The 24257-nt window shown below is 43.6% G+C and overlaps 1 protein-coding gene across 1 annotated transcript in view; it reads left to right on the top strand.

The window, feature by feature from the left end:
- Window positions 1–24257, top strand: part of PRDM5 (PR/SET domain 5) — a 306280-nt gene that overhangs the window by 30020 nt on the left and 252003 nt on the right. Inside the window, exon 3 of the mRNA XM_082253594.1 lies at window positions 17303–17425. Coding sequence (XP_082109720.1) covers window positions 17303–17425 — 123 coding nt within the window. The remainder of the gene's footprint in view (window positions 1–17302; window positions 17426–24257) is intronic.

Below are 24257 nucleotides of genomic sequence, written 5' to 3'. Positions count from 1 at the left end.
CCTATGCGCACACACATTAGCAAGACAGCCAATCTTAGCCTGGTGGCTGGCACTGTGTTCCTGTTCCTGACACCTACTATATTGGGACATCCGTTGTCAGCTGTCTCTCCTCTCCCATGAAGACCGCCACTGGGAGCCCATCACGTGACCGGACTGGAATGCCCTGGAAATAGGTAAGTATCAGCATCTTCCTTCAACAGGGTAGTTAGAACAGGAGTGTTAGGAAAGGGGTGGGAGCTGTTTTAAGCTTAGTTATATGAAACTTGGACTTCCACTTTAGGTTTCCAGGTTCTAAAATCAAAATGATTGTGAATGGAATATACTATTAATGAAGCCATACTTTCTAAGTGGACATGACTGTTTAACCATAGCTTCATTATTTTTGCTTCCTTACTTCATAGTCAGCGTTTCTCCTCATAACTACTTTTACATAGGTGACTTGCATGGCAGAACAGCTGGGGGAAATTTGAAATTTGTCTAAAACCAGGCAATGCATTTTTTCAGTTTCCTGTTTTTAAATATGGCAATTTTTCAAGAATGTTAGTACTAATATTAAATAAACATGATCATTTATAAATTCTGTACAAATTGGGGTTGATTTACTAAAGGAAAATAGACTGTTCACTTTGCAAGGGACGTTTCCCTAAGCTTAGTAAATGCCATGAAAATTCACTTTGTAAAGAATACCCAATCATGTGCAAGAAAAAAAAAAAATTGTATGTTTGCTTGAACGTGATTGGATGATGGAAGTCAGCAGAGCTTGCCCACAATTACTAAGCTAAGGCAAAGTGAAAATTCTCCTGCAAAGTGGGAGAAAATCAACTACTTTTTGTTAGAGGTATTTAAAAATATGGCTTTTGAGATATTGTTTTTGAGACAAAGCCTTGAATCCTTATTTCTGAGAAGAATTTTTTATTTAATATTCATTTTATTACTTAGGCCAAATTGGATGGCTTTAGATCTTGACATCTGCACAGTTTAGGTGCATTGTGTGTGGTGCGTTAAAAATCTTGCAGAAAACATAATATATCAAGTTCTATAGTAATGCATTTAAAATGCATTGAAAAAAATTAAACACGCATGTGATGCGCCGCACCTAAAATGTGCAGATGTGAACGGGGTGCAAGCAGAGTAGATACTTGCATTGCTTCTTCCAGCAGTGAAGTTAGAACTAATTTTATTATGATATGTTTAAACAATGCTGTATAGTCTGTAAGCAGGACAATATCTTTAGAAGAGATATCATTACACTGGATAAAAGGATAAGGGATGGTCAGTTTTCACTAAATCTTAAATAATATTGATTCTGGTAAAGTGTGCCAAAGGTAAATGAGATTTTCTTTCGCTTAGGGAATCTTTCTGCTTTGCTAGTAATGGAATAGTCTATAGGCTAATTTCATTGATGCTCTATTCAAACAGTATACATTTGTAATATATCACCATGTAAACATATTTTAAATTGACATGTACTTTGGAACTCTAATCATGTGCATTCAATACCATGCACACAAATGTGATTCAGCCTGCATTTTAGGGTTGTAATGCATGCCTGCAATCTAAATATATTTGCTGTAGACAACGCATGCTGGATACATGGCTGTTATATGCAGGCTAAATTAGTAAAGTAATGCAAACAACAGGGAGGATTTTCAAACTGTGCAACCCTATAATAACCAATATCGCAGTTAATTACAGTCTTCTTGATTAACTAGTTCCATCCTAGAGCAATGTTTTAATTTTTTGCACGCAGGTTTTAAATCTGTTTTGCTAAAATGCATTTTTGAATGTAAGCTTACTTGATATTTCTGATATGTGCCTGCTGTACCATGTACTTTGTGTGAAATCCCTGGTGATCCTGCCAGTCCCTTTGCTTTCCTATAAAAAAAACTGACCACGCTAAGCAGGAGCACACAATGTGGTCAGTTCTCTAGCTGTGCTGGGAACTCAGCCTGTTCTCCTCCAATGATCAGACTTGTCCTGACATCCCCCGCTGCACAGCCATTCACTGGGAAGCTAAGTGTGCTGTTGCTTCTCCTCCCCCAGCTCTTATGCATCTGAGAACAGAGGAAAGCCAGGGAATGTGATCACTTATAAAAAAAGGGAACAAAAGGTATTGATAATGTTTTTTAATATCTATACACAAACGCTTTGCCTTTCATTTCTATTTTAAACTGAACAGATTGCTTTATAAGGTGATTGTTAATAATCACTTTAAATCTCCCAGAACATGATATATTTTCTGAAAGCAGAGCCCTTGTAAAAGAAAAAGTTGATTGTTTCAATGTACTTGTGCAACTGTTGGAACTGTTTACCAAATCTAAATTGTTATACCTGAAGGGTTTCACATGTACTGTTACTTTAAGGCTGACTCCACCCAGGAGTGATGACAAGGGTCAAGGGGCAGAGTGGCCATCTTAGAGACATGTAAGGGATGCATTGATATACAGAGCTGTCCTGTAATGCATGTTGGAGTGTACAGTGAGTCCTGAATAAACAACAGTTGTTCCAGATCAGAGTCCTGTGTCTCTCACAACAGGGAGAATATAACAGTGGCGACGAGGATGGGATTTACAAGGTTACTATCCGTGTGAGAAAAGAAAAGAAGGAAAAAAACTCTGGATTGTCAGCTGGATACAAACACCCACAGAGCCCAGCAGGAAAATGTCATTGATCGGGACATTAAGTGAATTTGATGGAGAACAGACAACCTGGAGTTCTTGGATTGAGAGACTGGAACAGTATTTTTGTGCAAATGCCATCCCAGGCGACAGGCAAGTAGCAGTATTTCTGACAGTGGTTGGTGCTAGGACATATGACACTCTTAGGGATCTCCTTTTCCCTGAAAAACCAGCAACTAAGACTTTGGCAGAGCTCCTGACACTGTTAGGGAATCACTTCCAGCCTAAACCACTAGAGATTGCAGAGAGATTCCAGTTCTATCAGCGGCAGCAGCAGCCGGGTGAAGATATTAAGGCTTATGTGCTCGCCCTTCGCAGACTAGCCTCAACCTGCTCTTTTGGGGAGTACTTACCGACTGCACTGAGGGATAAGTTTGTCATGGGACTAAATAGTGAGTCTAGCCAAAAGAGACTGTTAACAGAGAAAGACCTTACCCTTACAAATGCAATTGAGATAGCTTCAGTGATGGAAATGGCTGTAAAAGATACAGAGGCATTGAACCCCCAGAGCAGAAGGGAAGAGGTTAAAGAGGAAGTTTTCAGAACAGCAGTCAAACCAACAGCAGCAAACTGGAAATATAGACCCTCACCAAGTCGGGAGTCAGCTTGCTACCGTTGTGGGAATACAGACCATGGTCACAAAGTCTGCCGGTTTAAGGATCAGCTCTGTCATAATTGTGGTAAAGCAGGCCATCTGAAACTAGTCTGCCGTAGTAAGCAGGTGCGAAATAAACAACCTCTGAACACCAGGACAAAGGCAATATGGTGGGAACATCGTCATCTGAATCAGAGGATGAGGAAGTGCTCCACAGATTAGACATACATCATATGCATTCAGCACCCTCTGCAATGACTGTAGAGGTAACCGTGGAAGGAAAGAAACTGAAGATGGATGTAGACACAGGAGCAGCAGTTTCAGTTATCACCCAGAAACAATGGAGAAAACATCTGATCCGAACAACTGTCCGTCCAACACCAATCAGACTGCAGACATACTCAAAGCAGATACTCCACCCACTGGGGTACGTGAAAGTACAGGTATCCTACAAGGGTCAGACAAAGAGAATGCCATTATATATCCTAGAACATGGGGGACCCCCTCTCTTTGGGAGAGATTGGATTGCTCACTTTGGCATGCTAGACATCGCCATAAACCCCTGCAACACCGTGATCATCCCATCAGGAGATAAAGAGGGATGGGTGGAATCCCTGAAACAGCGATTCCCACAAGTCGTTGATAACCATTTGGGGAAAATAAAGCATGACTGTGTGAGACTCAGGCTGAAACCCAACGCCCAGCCTAGGTTCTTCAAAGCTCGGACAGTACCTTTCGCACTCCGAGCAGGTGTGGAAGCTGAACTAAGCCGGCTGGAGGAACAAGGTGTCATCTCAAAGGTAGAGCACAGCGAGTGGGCATAACCAGTTGTACCAGTAAAGAAAGTGAATGGGGGCTTACGCATTTGTGGCGATTTTCGCATGGCACTAAATTCTCAACTGGAGATAGACCAGTATCCCCTACCCAGAGTAGATGACATTTTTGCCTCTCTTGCAGGAGGTCAAAAGTTCACCAAGCTTGATCTCAGGCAAGCTTATTTACAGTTTGAGGTCCACTCTTCGTCCCGCAAGTTTCTAACCATCAACACTCACAAGGGACTGTATGAATACAATCGGATGGTGTTTGGTGTAGCCTCTGCCCCCGCCATTTGGCAACGCAAAATGGATGAGATTTTGACGGACATTCCTTTCACACAGTGCCTGTTAGATGACATGCTCATCACGGGCCTGACGGACCAGGAACACAAGCACATCTGCCAGTAGCACACCACCAGCTGTAGACCATAGCTGGCAAATTTCTCTGCCCTGTCTGCTGCAGTGATAAAAAAAAGTCACTGCCACCCACATGCCCAGCATCTAAAGGCAAGCTTGTCAAAGCTGCTGGCTTTACAACTTCTGCATTTCCATCTGGTGGATTCTGCCCCCTTCCGTGAATTTGCAGAATGTGCTGTACCACAATGACAGGTTTCCAGTTGCTATTTCTTTTCATGTAAGGCCATGCCAGCTCTGTACCATCACGTGGAAGGCAATCCTGTGGCACCGCTGGGCAAGGCAGTCCAAGCCACTGCTGACACGTGGTCCAGCAAGCGTGGTCAGTGATGCTATATTTTGTTCACAGCACACTGGGTTACTCTGCTTGAAATTCGAAAAGATGCAGGACAGGGCTCAGTATTGGAGCTTGTTGTGCCACCACATCTCCATACAGCTAGTGGTGATAATGCGAGATTTGTTAGCTTTACCCCCTCCTATTCCTCCTCATCCTCCATGCCCTTCTCTGCTGAATTGTCCTGCAAACCATAAGTACCCCCTTAGCGTTCAAGGGGCTATTCAATGAGTCAGGCTAAAAGGTGCCATGCAGTGCTTCAGTTTGTGTATCTAGGGGACAGCAACCACACCGGAACAGAGATTCTTGCAGCTTTGCAGGGGCAGATCCAGAGGTGGTTCACGTCACACTAGCTGGAGCAAGGAATGGTGGTGTGATAATGGCACAAACCTCCTGTCCCCCCTTAGACAGGAAAAGTTAACACATGTGCCATGCCTGGCAGATGTCCTCAGTTTGGTGGTGCAGCATTTCCTAAATAGGTACCCAGGTTGGGAAGATCTTCTAAAGCAGGCCAGGAGAGTCTGTAGCATTTTCAGGCTGTCATACACAGCCAGTGCTCAGTTTGATGAAATTCAGCGGGAATTCCACCTGCCCATAAACCGCCTGATTTTTGACATGCCCACCAGGTGAAACTCTACTTTGGCAATGCTGCAGTGGCTGCACATGCAGCAGAGGGCCGTCAATGAGTACCTGTGTGGGTATGGTACAACAACAGCCTCTGCTTTTTTTTCCCACACCAATGGCTGCTGATAAAGGATGCATGCACTGTACTTTCACCATTTGAGGAGGCCACAAGGATGGTGAGCCGTGACAATGAATGCATTAGTGACAGAAGCCCTGTTGTGTTCCTGCTGGAGCAGACTCTGTGTGGCATTACGGACAGGGCACTCAAGGCAGAGCAGCGGGAAGATAAGGAGGACTTCTTTTCCTCTCAAGGCCCACTTTATGAAAACACACTTCTTCCTACACCACAAAACGCACAAGAGGAGGAGGATTCTGGCAGTTTTGGATGCATTGAAGCAGAGGAAGACATACGTCAACCCTCAACAGATGGTTTTCCATCCCCTGAAACCTTGGGAAAAGTACGTGGCTGGGAGGAATCAGTTCCAAATACTGTAATCCTCAGTGACCCTGAGGAGTCCGCTGTTTATGCCTATGTAAACTTGCGGTGCATGGGCTCCCTCATGCCTCAAAGCCTGCGAAAGGACCCAATAATCTGTTGCATCAAGGAGAAGGATCACTATTAGTTGGCAACCCTGCTTGATCACTGTTACAAAGGGAAAGTTTCAGAACTCATCCGTCCCCACAGAGGGTGCAGAAGATGAAATCTCTTGAGAACACTTTAAAGAGGAGTTTATCTAATGATTTTCCCAACTCTGGTAGGTTACAGTGTCGTGGAAACGTAGCTTTGAGGCTTCTGTTGGTCAAGATAGGAGCGGTGGAGAAGGGGGCTGCCTAAGTGATGCATTTCACCATTTTTCTAGTAAAAAAATGTCCCATCGGCAGCGCCTGCATCATATGGTAGACGATAATTGTTTATCTAGAGCACAGGTGTCAAACTGGTGGCCCTCCAGCTGTTGCGGAACTACACGTCCCATGATGCATTGCAAGGCTGACAGTTATAAGCATGACTCCCACAGGCACAGGGATGATGAGGCTTGTAGCTCTGCAACAGCTAAAGGGCCACTAGTTTGACACCCCTGATCTAGAGCTTTCCAGTTGACTATCCACTGGGTTACTGAGACATGAGAATAGACCACTGGCCAGAACTTGTCCAGTTTGCAGTTGAACTGCTTTCTGAATGGGCATTCAGTGCTGCTGGAGGTTTTGTTACTAATAATAGAACGCATCTGTCCATAGACTCTGTGGACCGTCTGACATTTATTCAAAATGAATCAGTCCTGGATTACCAGCAGCTATAAAGCCCCTGATGCCGATGTCACTGATTAAGTGTTTTTGGGATGTGGAATCTCTGCAAGACTTCTAGGCTGCCTAGTGTTGTGGGTGTTGATTTAATCTGGAAGGATTTTTTGGTGTTGGTTTCATGGGCACAATTAATACCCAAAGGCTAATTTTTATGCATCTGTTTGACAGGTGCATATCATTTCAATTTTTGACAGCAAGGCAATTCTTGCTTTCAGCAAGAGTATATAGAGTTACGGTGTAAAGGCACCTTTGACACCCAAAGACCAGTTTTTACCCACCTGTTACTTCTATCCAAAGTATCTCGTTGTTTACAAAATAAAAAAAGCTTGCAGGGAAAATTTAATTTCTCTTTCGTTCACTGATGGACACAGCTTCAAGTCTTCAGACTATTGGACTTTATGCTGTCTCTCTTCTGGAATAGGACTAGACAAAACCTTTTTAGTTATGCCCCTGGGGCAGTCCCAGAGGGTATACCATCACTTCCTGCTGTCGGACTCCAGTTTTTTCTGCCTAGTCAGGAGTAAGGACCTGGCTCTCTTCTGGGATCTGCGGTCATCGCATTATTTTCTTTTTCAATGGAATTTTTTACTTTTATTTTTATTTTTGTTTCTGTGTGAACTACAATCAACTGTTCCTGTGTGAACTACAATCAACAGCTGGAGTGGGCGACGCATTGGATATCCTAGATCCTTACGGTCTTCCCAGTCTGGCCTGTGAGCGTGACCCAACTATTAGCTCCGCAGTAGGTTGGCCATGACATAGCCCCACTGGATGGGGGCTGGCCGGCAAGTGAAACACCTCGCAAGGTCACATAGCCCTGGCCACGACTGCAGTCGCAGCGTACCTCACGCCACAGCAGCCCCATTCCAAGATGGTCCGGTGGACTGCTGGGAGTAGCGCCCGCCTGGTGACCATGGTAAGGTGAGTAGTGTCCCCCCTCCTTGTGTTCTTCCTTCCATTTACCTTAGTGGGGTTTCCCCTTTGTAGGTGCCCTCATCTGCCCCCTGTCCCCTCCCTTGGCCCCCTCTGGGGGGGTATGGGTGCTTTTGGGTGGGGGGGCTTCTATGGTGCTGGGCCAGAGAAGTAATGGGTGATGCCGCTGCCGGCACCCCTGGTGGGGGTGTCTGTACCTGGGGGTTCCTGGAGGGGGTCCCCTCCTGGGGTCTGTGTGCTTCCCTGGGGTCCAGTACGGTCCAGGGTCTCATGCAGTGCCACGTCGTGCTGCCATTTTGCTGTGGATTCTGTATTCCCGGTTTCGGCGGCCATGTTTGTGTTGTCCAGTGGCTATGTTTTTGGTTTCCCCATACAGTTTAATGGCGGTCATTTTCTTGTTGTCTGATGCGGTGCTGGGCGGTGGGGGCTTCTAGTGTCAGGTCGGCATTTCCTCTTCCTCTTTCTAGCAGTGTGGCAGACCGTTTTGGCTCTCTCCAGCTCGGTTGGTGAGTCTCTGGGGTACACTATCCTTCCTCTGCTGTATACATCGCCGTGGGTATGCTGATTCTTGTGGTGCTCCAGCAGTGCAAGGGGGGAGGGGTCTCCCATTTTTTTCTGAGCAGCATGGTTCTGATTAACCCCTTATGGTCATGGAGCCTCTGGAGCGCGTTTCACCACCTGATCCACTACTGGAAGCTGCGGCACCCTCTGGATCTAAGTCTGCCCTCGTGGCCATGACGGCAGCCCTGCAATCGCTAGTAGCCAAAGTAGATATGGCCCAGCAAAGGAGGCCTGGCAGGAAGCGCCCCCCACCTTCACCTGTTTTCTCTGCTTTCTCAGAATCTGAGGTGGATTTGGCTGCCGCAGACAAGAGTCAGCCCACTGGGTCTGCACCCACGCAAACTAGTGCTATAATAGTGAGGATAAGTCCTCCTCCTGTGCAGCCGTGCATAAAAAAGTGCTGGTGGAGTTCCTGATTGTGTCAGTGCGGGAAACCTTAAAATTGGAGGACTCAGCTGAAGTCCACCGGTTCAGTTTTGGCACCCGCAAAATCTTCCAAGGTGACTAAGGTGTTTCCCTTTACTGCCTATTTTGATGAGGTTGTCACTAGTCAGTGGGGTTCCCCCAAACCGAATGGTTGAAATGCCTAAGCGTTTTGCTAGGAGTCTCTTCTGAAGAAACGAATCGTTCCACCGTCGGTGGACTCTCAGGTTTTCAGGCTAAATAAGGCCACACTTTTGCCGGTGGAGGATTCTCCATCCTTTAACCAGTTCTGGACCGGAAGGATTTGCCCTCTTAATGACCAGGCCATTTTTTGCGATTCGGCACTGCGTTACTTTAATGGAAAATTGCGCGGTCGTGTGACACTGTACCGAAAAAAAATGAATGTCCTTTTTCCCCCCACAAATAGAGCTTTCTTTTAATGGTATTTCACCTCTGCAATTTTTTTTTTTTTCGCTATAAACAAAAAAGAGCGACAATTCTGGAAAAAATATTTTTCACATTCTGCTAAAATATAAGGCCCAACTACCTCAACAGTCACTATATTACACTCAAAGGAAAACTACCCTGACAAACCCAAAACTCAACATATCCCACTCCAAGCCAACAACCCTTAACCACCAGCAACCCACATCTCAACTTACCCTTAGCAGGACGGAGCATCCTGGCTTATCAGATCTTTGCAGCCCTACCCTAAAAAAATATTAGAAAACACAAAATCTAAAGGAGTGCTAAAGGATAGTACACCCACCACCAACAAGGAACAAGGCCAGCCTCAAAGCGGCTGGAAGCAAAATCCCCTCCATAACCGGGCACACCTTTCCGGCCCAACCCTGCCCCTTTCAAGATTCCTCACCTTTTACCAACTCACCGATGTCACAAACCACCACACTGACAGATAGGGTTTTGACCCTAGTGGACACCAAACACCTAGAGTGCCACGTGTAAAACAAAATGCTAGTACTGACTAGATGAGGGGTGGATAACTCAAAGCCCCTCCTCACCCTGAAGTCGCCATACATCTACCCAGAAAGGGCTAAGGACAAGAGACGAGGGTAGCCAATAGCACCCCCTAACTCCTTCTGAACCTCCACATTGAAAGGGCACTGGACCAAAAAGTGGTCCATCGTCTCCAGCACCCCTTCACATTCAGGACGGGGACATCTGTCCCCCAGGTTTCTGTTCCTAAGGTTCGCACAGAGATATAGTCGCCCATGGAACAACCTCCATGCGAGATCCCAGAACTTTGCAGTAATTCTTAGCGAATTCAGAATGGCTAACCCCTCCCTAAGGACCTTCTTAGAACAGTCTCTCAAAGACAGAGGCTTCAAAAAGTCTGAAGTCATGACCCTCTGATACAACTCACACCAGTGGACCCAACCTCAAGAGCAGTTATCTGCCACTGCCTCAATACCTTTAAAGCTTGCGGGACATAGGATGGGAGGTACTCATGCAATCTCCTCAGATCCCCAGGTCTCCCCCCCATCCTCCCACTCCCTCAGAAAGAGCAAAAGCCAGTTCTTACATGAACGTTCCCACAGAGACAGGTAGTCCCAAAAAATGGACTGCAGATTGAATTTAATAAAAATGGTAGTGTAGAACACTACTAGATGGACCATGTCCAACCCCCCTAACTGTCTCTGTCGGTATATTACTTCTCTCTTACTCAGGTTTAGTCTGTTTCCCCACAACAGCAGGAAAAACAGACCACAAATCTGTGCATAGAGAGATACTGGCAACAGGCATATGTAGCTGACATAGAGAAACTCAGACAACAAGTATATTTTAATCAGACTAACCCTTTCCCTCAATGACAGCTTCCAGCCTTTCCAGGCTGCCTTTTTCTGGGTGGCACCCGACAGTCTACTCTCACAATTTTGTTTGGGGTAATTCCCCTGGCCAAAATAGATGCCTAGCACTTTGATTTCCAATTGGGGCACAAGGAAAATGTCCGGGAGGGGAAACTGCTCGTCCTCCTTACCCATCCAGAAAACTTTACTCTTGCCCCAGTTCACAAGTGAACCGGACGCCTCGGAATAATCCCAGATCTGTGTTTCCACAAACCGGGCCTCCTCCCTACTTGAAACTGCAACCGAGACATCATCTGCATAGGCGATCACCTTGACCGATTGACTCCGGCCACAGCCGGGCTCTACCGGAACCCCCCTCAGGTGCCCGCAATCTAGCCTTTCGGACAAAGGGATCGACCGCAAAAACATACAGAAGGGGGCACAATGGACAGCCCTGCCTGACACCAGAGCCCACAGGAAAGGATGGACCCACCCAGCCGTTGACAAGAGGGAAGCTCTTAGCCCCTCTATAAAGCACACAAAGCCAATTGATCACCTGCCCCGGTAGACCATATCTTTCCAGAAGAAGCCAGAGGTACTTGTGGCTAACTTGATCAAAAGCCTTGGCCTGATCCAATGCCAACAAATACCGTCCACATCCGTCAGCCCTACACTTCTCCACAGCCTCCCCGATGCCAAGGACTGCACTAAAGATGCTGCTGCCTGGAATTGCACAGTGCTGCGATGCAGACAGTACACCACCAGCTACCGATGAGAGACGCAAGAAAAGGACCTTTGCCAACAGCTTCCTGTCTGTGTTGAGAGGGGCGATAGTTTGCCAATTCTCAACTACAGATGGGTCCTTCCTCTTTGATAAAAGGATCAGAGCTGACCTTCTCATAAAGGGAGGTAACAGACCCTTTTCCAAACACTGTTTGAAAAGCTCTGCCAGATGAGGGGCCGACAGGCCCTTGAAGGTCCGGTAGAACTCTGCTGTGAGCCCATCTGGCCCTGTCGACTTTTTAGATGACAAAGAGTCAATGGCCCTTTCTACCTCAGCCACTGATATGTGCTCAGTCAAAGGGGCCTCAGAGAAGTCAATCTCCTCCCCTAACGGAGTCTCGTTTAAGAATCTTTTGGCCCTCTCCTCATCTAAACGCTGCAGCCCCAGGATGCCGGAAAAGTGGTCCCTCACGACACTCGGAATCCCTCATCTGGACCGGACCATGCACCCCGAGGTGTCCTTCAGGCCGTCTTCAAACTCACTGCCATCCCACAACTCCAGTAAGGATCCGGGAGGAAAACCTCCCGTAAATCCCTTTCAAGGGTCAGGGAGGCAAGACGATCGTACTGGCACTCCCTCAGCTGCTGCTTCAGATCAGGGATCTCCCCTGAGAACCACCAGACGATAAGAGGAGATCAAGATGCCTACGTAAACTCAGGTAGGGTTGGTATTTAGAGACCGCCCTGAACCTAGAGATCTTCCGGAAGAAGCCCTTCGACCTCTTCTTCACCACTTTCCACCACTCAAGGCGGGAGCAGCCGCTCTCAAGGAGCGAGGCTTGTTCCAAGAAGAAGTCCTCATAGGCTTCCCTAACAGAAGAGTCCTCAAGCAGGGTCCCATTCAGACGCCAGATTCCACATACTTTCTGGGGAGTCTTAGCCACATTCAAGGCTACAGACACCATACAGTGGTAGGAGAACTCTACAACCTGCAGCTCTGGGGCTGCAAAGACAGAGTCCCCCTTCAAAAAAAAAAACTATCTATTCTACTCTTACAATTACCACAATTATAAGTGAAACCAGTGAGACTGGGGAACTGATGAATGTGCACATCCACCAATCCAGCTTCCCTAGCTATACTATTTAAAAGTATACTATCATACCCCAGCATGCTTCTTGCACCTGTCCAGTCTTTAGGCCTAGTAACAGTGTTGAAGTCACCGCCAAAAACCTCTTGCTGGGATGAAAAAAAGATAAGGCTTGACCGCCCTAAGAAGGCTCTTCCTTGCCCACTTGGTATGTGGACCATAAAAATTTATAAGCGAAGGGACAGCCCCCTAACGACAGCGTCTACCACCAAAAATCTTCCAACCTCCACCTCAATCACTCGTCTTAAAAAGGACCGCGACTCCACTACAAGGCTCGGCCTCAAGAGACCAGAGGGAGGGCCCACATCTCCACTCCCTCTTTGGCAGGTGCATCTCTGCTGCCGATGCCAGCCAGGTCTCTTGCAAAAATAAAATGTCAGCTTCAACCCGGCTGAGAAAATCAAAGGCCATATAACGAGCACCTGTAGACCAAATACTTGCGACATTAATGGTCGCAAGCCGGATTGGAGCGGACACAGTCAACCTTAGTGATTAAAGCAGTGATGCTCCCTCCTACTATACCTTCAATGTTTCCCTTCCCCAGCGACCTCCTCATCCTCCCCTTCAGACTCTGATGAGGAGTGGACCCCGTACATGTTGGAGAGGGACAAACGGTCAACGCCCCCCTGACCTCCGATCCCCCCTACCTGCCCATCAGGCACCTGAGGCAAACCTCCCCTTGGAGACTTACACTTCCTCTTACCCTGTTTTTCCCACCCCCTTTTATCGTCACCCTCCTTCCCAGCACTTTCCTCACTGGGCACCACCAAAGGCCAGATTTCCGATTTGGCCATATTTTTTCCAAAGGCCGTTTGGTTCATACTTTTGTGCAAGGAGTTTGCCATCTGGCTCTGCCGGTGAGATCCCTGGTACCTCCGTGGGAACTCAATTTGGTATTGTCGGTGCTTCAAAAGCCTCCTTTTTAAAATATTTGAGAACTTCCTCTGCTCGCCCTGTGGCAGAAGGTGTCCATCTTAGTCGCTATTGCTTCCGCACGTACGGTGTTTGAGTTGGCTGCGTTGTCCTGTCAGTCACCTTATCTGGTGATTCATAGGGACAAAGTGGTGTTGTGACCCTGACGGGCGTTCCTTAGGTTGTCTTGGGGGTTTCATTTAAATAAAGATATTGTATTACCGTCCCTATGTCCTAAGCTGAAACACCCTAAGGAAATTCCCTTACATTCCTTACATGTGGTAGGGGCGATTCGGGTGTACCTGGCGGTGACTGAACCGATTTGAAAATCTGATTCTTTGTTTGTTCTTACGGATTGACCTTGGAAGGGGCAGGCCGCATCTGCTGCAACCATTTCCAAGTGGATCAGGCAGACGGTGGTGCAGGCCTATTCCATTAAGGGTCAGGTTTCTCCTTTCCCTGTTAAAGCGCATTCTACGAGGGTGCTTAGTGCTTTCTGGGCCTTCAGTCATCAGGCGTCAGTGGTTCAGGTGTGCAAGCCAGTTACATGGTTGTTTGTACGCACATTCACAAAGTTTTATAAGGTTGATGTACTTGCATCTTCAGATGCGGCGTTTGGCTGCAAAGTTTTGTAGGCTGCAGTTTCAGAGGCTTCCGCTTCTTGAGGGTGTAATTTTTTTCCTGGGGGTGAGCTCCAGTTGTTTCTAGTTGAGCTCCTGTTGTTACCTGGTTGGATATGTTTAGCCTTGTTGGGAATTCTGCATTTTCTGTGTTTTTTCCCACCCCTCATCTTGACACTGCTTTGGGACACCCCAAATGGTCTGAAGACTTGAAGCTGTGTCCGTCAGTGAATGAAAGAGAAAACTGGATTTTTGTCTTACCGTAAAATCCTTTTCTCTGAGGTTCACTGATGGACACAGCACCCGCCCTTCTTTTGGCGGTTGAGTTATATGTTCTTCTGACACTGCTTGTTACAAACTGGAGTCCTACAGCAGGAAGTGATGGTATACCCTCTGAGACTGCCCCAGGGGTGTAACTAAAAAGGTTTCTGCCTAGTCCTACTCCTGAAGAGAGACAGCATAAAGCCAAGTGGTCTGAAGACTTGAAGCTGTGTCCGTCAGTGAACCTTTATAAATGCAATTATTTCTGTAGTAGCTTCTATACACAGTATAGATATGCCACTTTACAGGTAGATTAAGGGACCCCCCCCCTCAGGCACTATATTAAAAGGAATTTTTCATTTTTATTGTTTTTTCTAATTTTGATGCTTTCACTTTAAACATCAGTAAATCATTGTTCATTTAAAAATGCTCCCATTGGCCAGAACCTTGGCAACCGGGGCCTGATAAAGAACTCGGACCCATCGGATAAAATTGGGGCCGAAACCATAACCCTTGAGGCAGCGCCACAGGAATCCCCACTCAACCGAGTCAAATGCCTTAGCTGTATTGTGATTTTTTTTCTTTAAAGTGCTGTGTGCTTGTTCTGAAGGAGAGGGAGAAGAAGGGAGATCCAGGAGACCCTCGAGATCAATACAGTCTATAAGGTCCCGTGGGTCTCCCTCCTCGTGAAGTAACATTAAATCTCTCAGGGCTCGTTTCTCCTGAGTTGTTAGATGTTCAGGAGAGATATCCTGAGTGTTAAGGGATTTTACATAAGGGAGTTGCAAAATGAATTTGCGAGCAAACAGTTGCAAATTCTTGATCGCAGAAAATTTGTCAATACTTTGAGATGTACAGAAATTAAGACAAGGGATAGAACGAAAATCTCATCCTTAGTCAATTCCTGTGTGGAGAGGTTAATAACCTTCAATCTCTCTTGTTCTGCTGTGTCCGTGTCATATAAGTGTCTATTTGTTTGTTTCCCTTGTGGGGTTTGTGAAAATTTAAAAGGTGAGAAAAAGCTGGTGTGGACATTTGAGGTGGCGCTGGGGTATGAATCCATGTTTTTTTTCCCCTGCTGTAGCAAATTGGATCATGCTTTGCTGGGGTTTTTTCGCCTTCCTCTGGATCAACTGTGGGTATAGGATTGTGTATTTGGGATTGTATGGTTGGGTTTTCTTTACTTTTTTTTTTTTTTTTTTTTATTGGTTGAGCCAGATGGACTTGTGTCTTTTTTCAACCTGACTAACTATGTAATTGTAGAGCCAGTAGCACAAGGAACGCATCTGATAGTAAGTCATGTTCTTTGTGCTGTGTTTTTTTTCTTTTTTAATAAACTTATATTTTAATAACCACTGACCTTTTTTTTTTTTTACTATTTTAATTCATTTCAATTCAAAAGTTAGCCACAAATCATAACATGGGAGCTTCAGGACTGAAGAGATGAAAAGTGCAAAATGTACTTGTGAGAGGGCATGTATGAGCTTTGTCAATGGTCTCTTCTCTCTATCTTCCCTCATTTTTCCTCTTTTAATTTAATTTACTTTTGTGTTGCTTGATTCTGCTTTGTTGCTTCTCTAACCTTTTGTCACCTCTTTCTTCTTCGTTTTCCAATGCCCTAACATTGAACTTTTTCAGTGTTAAAGGTTGAAATCCAGTTTCTGTCATATCCACAGACACAGGAGACAATTGTTACATTTATTTATTATTGGTATTTACACAGCATTTTACAAATATATTGCACATTCACATCAGTCCCTGCCTTCGAGGCACTTACAAACGAAGGTCCCTAACTCACACTCATACACACACTCACACTAGGGCCAATTTCAACAAGAGCCAATTAACCTTTCAGCATGTCTTTCATTTACTGGAAGAGTGTGAAAGAAAGTATTGAGAATAAAGATTTTTTAACTGAAATCTAAAATTTAGACTTATAAAGCTATCCTCAGCCTTATTCTTATACAAGCATCAAAGTCCTTGGTACAAGCAAAAGCCAAAGTGGTCAGATGTTGCAGATGAGAAAATAGGTTTTTGAGGATTTTGTTAAGGTATATTGTTATTTAGAAAACGCAAAACAGTTGTAAATATCCAAGTAATAGCTGATATCTTAAAGCGGTAGTATACCGATTTTTTTTTTTTTACTTTTACCTTATTATAGGCTTACCTGTAGGTACAATTAATATCTCTTAAGCCTGCACGGTTTAGGAGATATTTGCACTGCATGCAGCCGCTGACGCTAGCGGCGCATGCGCTCTGAAGGTCCGGCGGACCTTCAGAGTTCCTTGCCGGAAAATGCCGGAAAGTTAATCCCCCGCGCGCATGCGCAGGAGTGACGTCTCGCGGCTCCGGCCACTCACAGCGCCGGAGCCGCCGAACCTGGAAGAGACGCTGAGGATCATGTCAGCTCCCACAGCGATGTCCGGGGGTCCATGTCGGGGCTTCGTTTTAAGGTAAGTTTTTCATAATGAGCTAGTATGCGATGCATACTAGCTCATTATGCCTTTGTCTTGCAGGGTTTTTTTTTTTTTTTCCAGTATACTACCGCTTTAAATGACTTGGTCATGTAGGAATGGCAGGAGAAAATCCAGCAGGCAGAAGAAAGAGAGAGGCAAAGTTTTGGATGGATTAATGACGTGAAAGAGGACCATATAGAGATATGAGTCAGTATATAGAGATGTAAAGCAATAAATTGAGTAGAATGAGCTAAGAAAATGCAGAAGGCTAGGTTCCATCAAGGGCTGTAGTGAGCAAGAGAATCTGTCTATTATCCATGTACCTTTTTCCTGACATATACTGTACATTTTGTAATATTTTGTGCATGGGAAATAATTCTTTACTACATTTGATAATTAAGTAATTTCCTAAAATGTAATAAAAATATATTAAAATAGAAAATAATAAATCATATCCAAAATTTCTCTAAAAATATATGACAAAAAAAATAAATAAAAAGTTCTTATTTATCGGCACAAGGCAGATTTATTCATAGACAAAACAAAATTCATGTTTGTATTGTAAACAATGGCAAATTATCTATTTCATGCTTTAGGATTCCAGCAATAATTTACATAGGCAGTTACTTTCTTACATGGTTTTCAGTTCCTATTTTTCTAGCAAACATTCTGTATTCAAATTACGTCTTTTTCAGGTTCGAGGAAATAAGGGAGAAGTTCTGTATGTTTTAGATGCCACAAATCCGCGCCATTCCAATTGGTTACGCTTTGTCCACGAGGCACCATCACAGGACCAGAAGAACTTGGCAGCTATCCAGGTCACTTTTTCCTAAATAACTTTATTTGATGGACATTCTTTTTCATAACATGTGTCATTTCCTATTGCAAAAAGTTTGTATTTTATTTCATAAAAGGCTGACTTAGATATGCCTATTTGTGTAATGGTATATAATAGTTCCCTTATATGTTAGTGTGGAATTTAGGTCCATAGCATATGTATGGCATGTTAAAAGTTAGGGGGGACTCTTTTTAATCCAGTTAAGTGTTCATCCAGTGAAATAATTAAAAGTATTTTCAATAACACTTCAACGTGTTTTGCACAATTCTCTTTCAATCTCTTGCACAATAACAGGCAGAATCGGATAAAAATAGGGAGTAGAAACAACAAAAGAAGGACGCACCGTCCTAGCACATTAACAAAATAACGATTTTATTTGGAGATATAAAAGGTATTCTACTTACAAACACATCACAAGCATAGGCATTGAAAAGGATGCAGATGAGATCGCCTAGGTCCTAGGTACTCAGCCAGTGGTATGGGAAACCCTTGTAGCGCCAAAAGGCTTACACTTTTCAAGGGTTAAGTCTGTTTTTTCAGAGCCAAAGAAAGAGGGCACAACCTTTGAAATGTGTTTCCAGTGTTTGTGAGGATGCCCACAGTTCTGTGAGGGCAGCAAGACCTCTGGCATCATACCTACGAGTCTGGCAAGTGGAAAAGTGTCTTATGTTCTTAGCACCACAACTAAGTGCAGGAGGTTTTTACTAGTTCCATAAAAAACAGGCAGCACTGTAAGCCAATCAGGCTACTGCATTATACAGTTATGTGTATCTAACAAACTGAGCTTTATGATTTGAAGACAGAGCACAGGTGTGACCTCAGTAGTGAGCTGTGCTCCATTACTAGCTAATAGCAGTCTTGTATTGCTTGGACTGCAGTAAAGTCAAATGAACTATGTATATATAAAAAATATGAACTATGTATATATAAAAAATACCTGAAAGGTATAAGATCAATTGTAAAGGCATAACATTAATAAAAGTATGTATGGATGTGTTAAATAAGATACAATATACTACTATTTTGCATACACTTTATTTAATATATTATGCTTGCTTAATGTATAGCACCAGACTCTGAAAAATGCACAAAAAAGCAGTTCAAAATAAAAGTACCAGATGTATCAACTAAAGTGTGTTTGAAATTTGTTTGATATTTATCATTTATGGATAGTGCACAGGTAGCTTCAACTTTCAGGGCTTCATCCGTTGTAGATTCTTTTGTAAGTTATTGTTTTGGTAAATTATTTGCCTCCAATATGGTGGTGGTAGTGGGAGGAAGGGGAGTTACTAGTGGAGAATTCTCACTGCAGACAGGGCTTCTGGTTGGTATTTGGCCCAGAGAGCTGCATGACAAGAGGGTTGTATTATTGTTAGTGTGGTTTAAAAGCAACTAACTTATCTGTGGTCACTGGAGGTGGGACATGACATCATGTCTTCTCAGTATGCAATATATGTATTTAAAGTGGAGAGACAGAATGCCTGTAATCTGGTTAAGCAAAAAATCTGCTCTACAGTACAAGACAATGTTCAGGTACTGGTTTCTTTGACCAACTCTTTCACCTGCAGTTAAAATAAAGAACAGCAATGGCTTCGCCTACCGTTTCTCCTTTCTTGTACCTCTTTCCATGATGGTAGCTATTGGCTTGTCTGTACAGGCTTGGGGTCAACATTGACATGTTCCTTGATTGAGTAATCCTCCAGATGGGGCTAGAAAAAATGATCTAGGGCAGTGATGGCGAACCTTGGCTCCCCAGATGTTTTGGTACTAGATTTCCCATGATGCTCATGTACTCTGCAGTGTAGTTGAGCATCATGGGAAATGTAGTTCCAAAACATCTGGGGTGCCAAGGTTCGCCATCACAGATCTAGGGCATGTGTTTAGGCAGCATCACTAAAAATTTAAAAAATAAGCAGTTATTGGAACTTTTTTCCTGACACTACAGATAAAACATACAAAAACAGTGATGTAATCTATGGTATTGTTTAACAATGGTTTCGGATTAATGTACTCATCTAGGACAGCACTTTTATTTACAAGTTTTTAATCTTTGAAAACCTATTTTAGCATTATACAGTTAAGATATGTTTTTTTGCTCTCCTTTTGATATAAAAGCCACTGCTAAGGTTTTAATGTGAGACCCCTTTAGATTTTATTTAGTAAGCTCTTCTAATATTATATAACGAGACTATCACAGTACCGCAGATTGCAATGAAAGAGATTTAAAGAGAGGACCTTCGATAAGCTACTTATTTGAATTTACATATTGCAGAACTGTTTGGTGAACACAGCAAATCTACTACAGTCTTTATAACTACAAAGAGGAGATTAACTTGTAATGGAACACAAGTTGTAAAAATGAGATAGAATTTGTGTCAAGGGTACTCAGAGGACAGAATTAGCCTGTCTTCTTGATGTGTGTATTTTAAAGACTGCTAATTTCAAGGTTATCAAACCTACAAAGAAAATATATTTTGCCATTTTTGATGATGCTAACTGCATTTAAGCTTTCAGTGACTATAAACTAATTAAAATGCAATGTAAAATGTTAGGATAAAACAAATAGCACTGTAAAAATCTTTAAACCATTCCTAATGTCCAACCTCATTGAGCTTTCTACTAACTAGGGACACAAGCCAAGAAACTTTTGTTTTTTACAGACTCTGTAAGGTTGCCTTATGTATAAAAGCAGTTCCAATATCCATACCAAAGTCATTATGGATGTGATTTGTGATTTGTGATTTATCGTGTGCAAAGGTCAGTAAATTGCAGATAGTCTTTTCAGTTTCCTTGATTTGTTTTTGACAGAGGATTAGGAACACTACAGACCTCAGTGTATGTATAAACACATATGGCTACAGATTCTTTCACAGGGGGGTATTACATTTTCCAGATTATCCATACATGCCTTGTAAAAAGTAGATCTTTACAATTAAATAAACACCGCATTTATAGATCACTAATAATTTTATTGGCAGATATACAGATATATGTAGATGAGTTTTGATTGTCACAAAGAATCCATCAGGTTGAGGGTCAATGCACACTTGACTTAAAAAACAGCAGCTACCTTGGCATATAATCAGGTATACCACAAATTTAGTAGTGCAGGATATAAAAGGCTTGATTGTAAAATCCTGTCCTGTGGAACCTGATTTGAAGGTTTCCACACATCTGCCCTTCTCCACATTAAACTTGCAAATTGCACATCTCCTACACTTATAAAAGCCTCCCTTCTGCTGGGAGAAGGAGACTTTTTTAGGGGGATCCCTAATGTTGGAAGCCACTTGCAACCTAAGGGGGGGGGGACTACACTATATACAACCTGGGGTTGCTGTGGAAGGAGAGGGTCCAAAACCCGTCATTTTGTAATATATATGCCAGTGGCGCTAAATCCAAACAAATGTCCAAAATCAATTGAACAAAAACAATCCTTAAAGTGTTCACTCCAAACTGAAGAGAAAGTGAAAGACCTCAGAACCGGAGAACCGCCACCCAGCACTCTGTTATCACCACTGCTTACCAGATAGCGTTGATCCCCATTACAGAGATCAAAACAGCCAAAGTTACAAGTTTAAGAAGCGATCCTCCACTCACAGGTCCAGGACTGACGAACTCAAGCATTTGTGTGATATAAAACAAAAAATCAGGGACACCTTCATAGAGCAGACTGCATATACTATTTATTGCCACACAAAACTTAAAAACACTTACAATATTGCAGTGGAAACAGGCATCACGGATCGGTGATGAGAGCTCCTCTCAGCGTGTCGTGCTGTATAACCAAAAATATGGCCACCATGTCTCCTCCCCGTAACGGCGTGGGTCACCATGAGCGCCACCCGACGCGTTTCATCATCAAAAGACGTTGTCAAGGGGTGTGGCCTCAAGGTACGCTACGCTATATATAGCGGTGGAGGAGAGCGAAAGTATTGGAGCAAATCAGAATCCGGAAATGAAACTTGCGTTCCACATACCGGAACAAGCCCCAAACCAGATGAGATTGGCTACATCCGGGGAACCAACCTAATAGCATCCCACAGACGGCCAAATAGATTTATTATCACAATTATTACTAAAAACAACAGTGATAATATGGTAAGATCCCTCACCCATAACTCCAAGGGACATTGAAGAATATCCCAAGGAATAAAAGTTATATCGTAAATCAGGCTGAAACTCTGAAGAGACGGCGCCATCTAGAGGTAGCAGCACAAATTACACTGGAGGAACATCATAACCTGAAGCTAACATTGTAATACACACTATTATAAAAACACATATGAAAGAGACATTAAAAATATATAAAAATACATAAAGATATACAAAGGGTAAAGATTTAAAACCATTACAAAAGTGACAACCCCAAATTTTTAAGAACAGGTAAAAAAGGCACTACGCTCACATGTGGACATAGCCTAAAGTTTACCTGTCACCAGAGACTGCCATCAGTACCGCCGTGCACCATCGCCCGTCACCTGTCACCCATCGGTGACCATCGCCCGTCACCTGTCACCCCATCCATCACCGTCACCTGTCACCCCATCAGTCATCGTCATCTGTCACCCTTTCAATCATCGTCACTTGTCACCCCATCAGTGATCGTCACTTGTCACCCCATCAATCATCATCACTTGTCACCCCATCAGTGATTGTCATCTGTCACCCCATCAATCATCGTCACTGGTCACCTCATCAATCATCGTCATCTGTCACCTCATCAATCATCGTCACCTGTCACTCCATCAGTCATCGTCACCTGTCACCCCATCAGTTATCGTCACCTGTCACCCCATCAGTCATCGTCACCTGTTTGCCATATACATGCAACCATTTACCGACCGCCTAACGACTATATGCGTCGGCCATTAAAAGCTAAATACTGGGGTTATGGCAGCAGATAGCTGCCATAACCCCGGTATTTTTTTAAACGGCGGGCGGTCGGCTTTCAGATAAGGGTGGTCCCAGTGGCGGATTCGCCGCAAAATTACCCTTACGGTGCAGGGGAAGAGGTGCCCCCCCCTCCCACCGCGTCCCAGACGTTTTCCCAGCTTACCGGACCCGCCGGCAGCGGGGAAAACTATCCGGTCCTGGATCCTCAGAGACAGGAAGTTGAGTGAGGGCAAGATGGCCCTCACTCGACTCTATGGTCTTGGAGGACCGGAGCTACGCCAAAAGTCGTTTTAAAGGGCGGGTTTTTTTTTTTTCTTTTTTTCCTTTTTCAACAATTTTTTTTTTCTTTTTTAGTGTAGTTGTGAGGTGTGAGGTCTTTTTGACCCCAGATCTCACAATAAAGAGGACCTGTCATGCCTATTTCTATTACAAGGGATGTTTACTTTCCTTGTAATAGGAATACAAATGATCAAAACATTTTTTTTTAAACTGTGTAAAAATAAAAAAATAATAAATAAAATAAATAGGAAAAAAAAAAATTAAAGCGCCCTGTCCCCGTTAGCTCGCGCGCAGAAGCAAACGCATACGCAAGTCCCGCCCACATATGTAAACGGTGTTCAAATCACACATGTGAGGTATTGCCGCGATCGTTAGAGCGAGAGCAATAATTTGAGCCCTAGACCTCCTCTGTAACTCTAAGCTGGTAACCTGCAGAAATTTTTAAAATGTTGCCTATGGGGATTTTTAAGTACCAATGTTTGGCGCCATTCTGTGAGCATGCGCAATTTTGAAGCATGACATGTTGGGTATCTAATGTTACTCTGCGTAACATTATCTTTCACATTACGGAAAAAAATTGGGCTAAATTTACTGTTTTCTTATTTTTTAGTTCAAAAAAGTGAATTTTCTTTCAAAAAAATTGCATTTGGAAGACTGCTGCGCAAATATGGTGTGATAAAAAATATTGCAATGATCTCCATTTTATTCTCTAGGGTCTTTGCTAAAAAAAAATATATAATGTTTGGGGGTTCTAAGTAGTTTTCTAGCAAAAAAAATGATTTTAGCTTGTAAACACCAAGTGTCAAAAATAGGCCCAGTCTTAAAGTGGATAAATGGACAACTTTGTGAAAAGGGCTACTTGGATGTTAGGCCTCTGTATGTGGTCAGGCTGTGTAAAAGTGTTACACATGTGGTATCGCCATACTCAGGAGGAATAGCAGAATGTATTTTGGGGTGCAATTTTTGCTATGTACATGCTATGTGTTAGAAATATTGCATAAATGGACAGCTTTGTGTAAAAAAAATGTGTTTTCATTTTCTTTCCACAGTTTCCAAAAACTTGTGGAAAGAAATGACACGTTCAAAAGACGCATTATGCCTCAAAAATTATACGTTGGGCTGTTTGCTTTCCAAAATGGGGTCATTTTATGGGGGTTTCCATTGTCCTGGTGCTCCAGGGCCTTCAAAAGTGCGATAGGTTGTCAGGAAATTATATGTGTAATTTGTGCTCCTAGAATGCCGGACGGTGCTACTTGGATGTTAGGCCTCTGTATGTGGCCAGGCTGTGAAAAAGTCTCACACATGTGGTATCGCCATACTCAGGAGGAGTAGTAGAATGTGTTTTGGGGTGTAGTTGTAAGTATACATATGCTGTGTGAGAGAAATAACCTGTTAATACGTCAATTTGTAAAAAAAAAAAAAAAAAAAATCTTCATTTTGCAAAGAGTTGTGGGAAAAAATGACAACTTCAAAAAACTCACCATGACCCTTATTAAATACCTTGGAATGTCTACTTTCCAAAAAGGGGTCATTTGGGGGGGTATTTGTACTTTCCTGACTTTTTAGGGTCTCAAGAAATGAGATAGGCCTTCAGTACATCAGGTGTGGTCAAGTGTGATCAATTTTCAATGATTAGCACC

This window comes from Pelophylax lessonae (assembly GCF_965119305.1).
Source record: "Pelophylax lessonae genome assembly, chromosome: 1".
NCBI lineage: Eukaryota > Metazoa > Chordata > Amphibia > Anura > Ranidae > Pelophylax > Pelophylax lessonae.
Note: the sequence above shows the minus strand (reverse complement) of the source record. Positions and strands in the feature narration are given on the sequence as shown.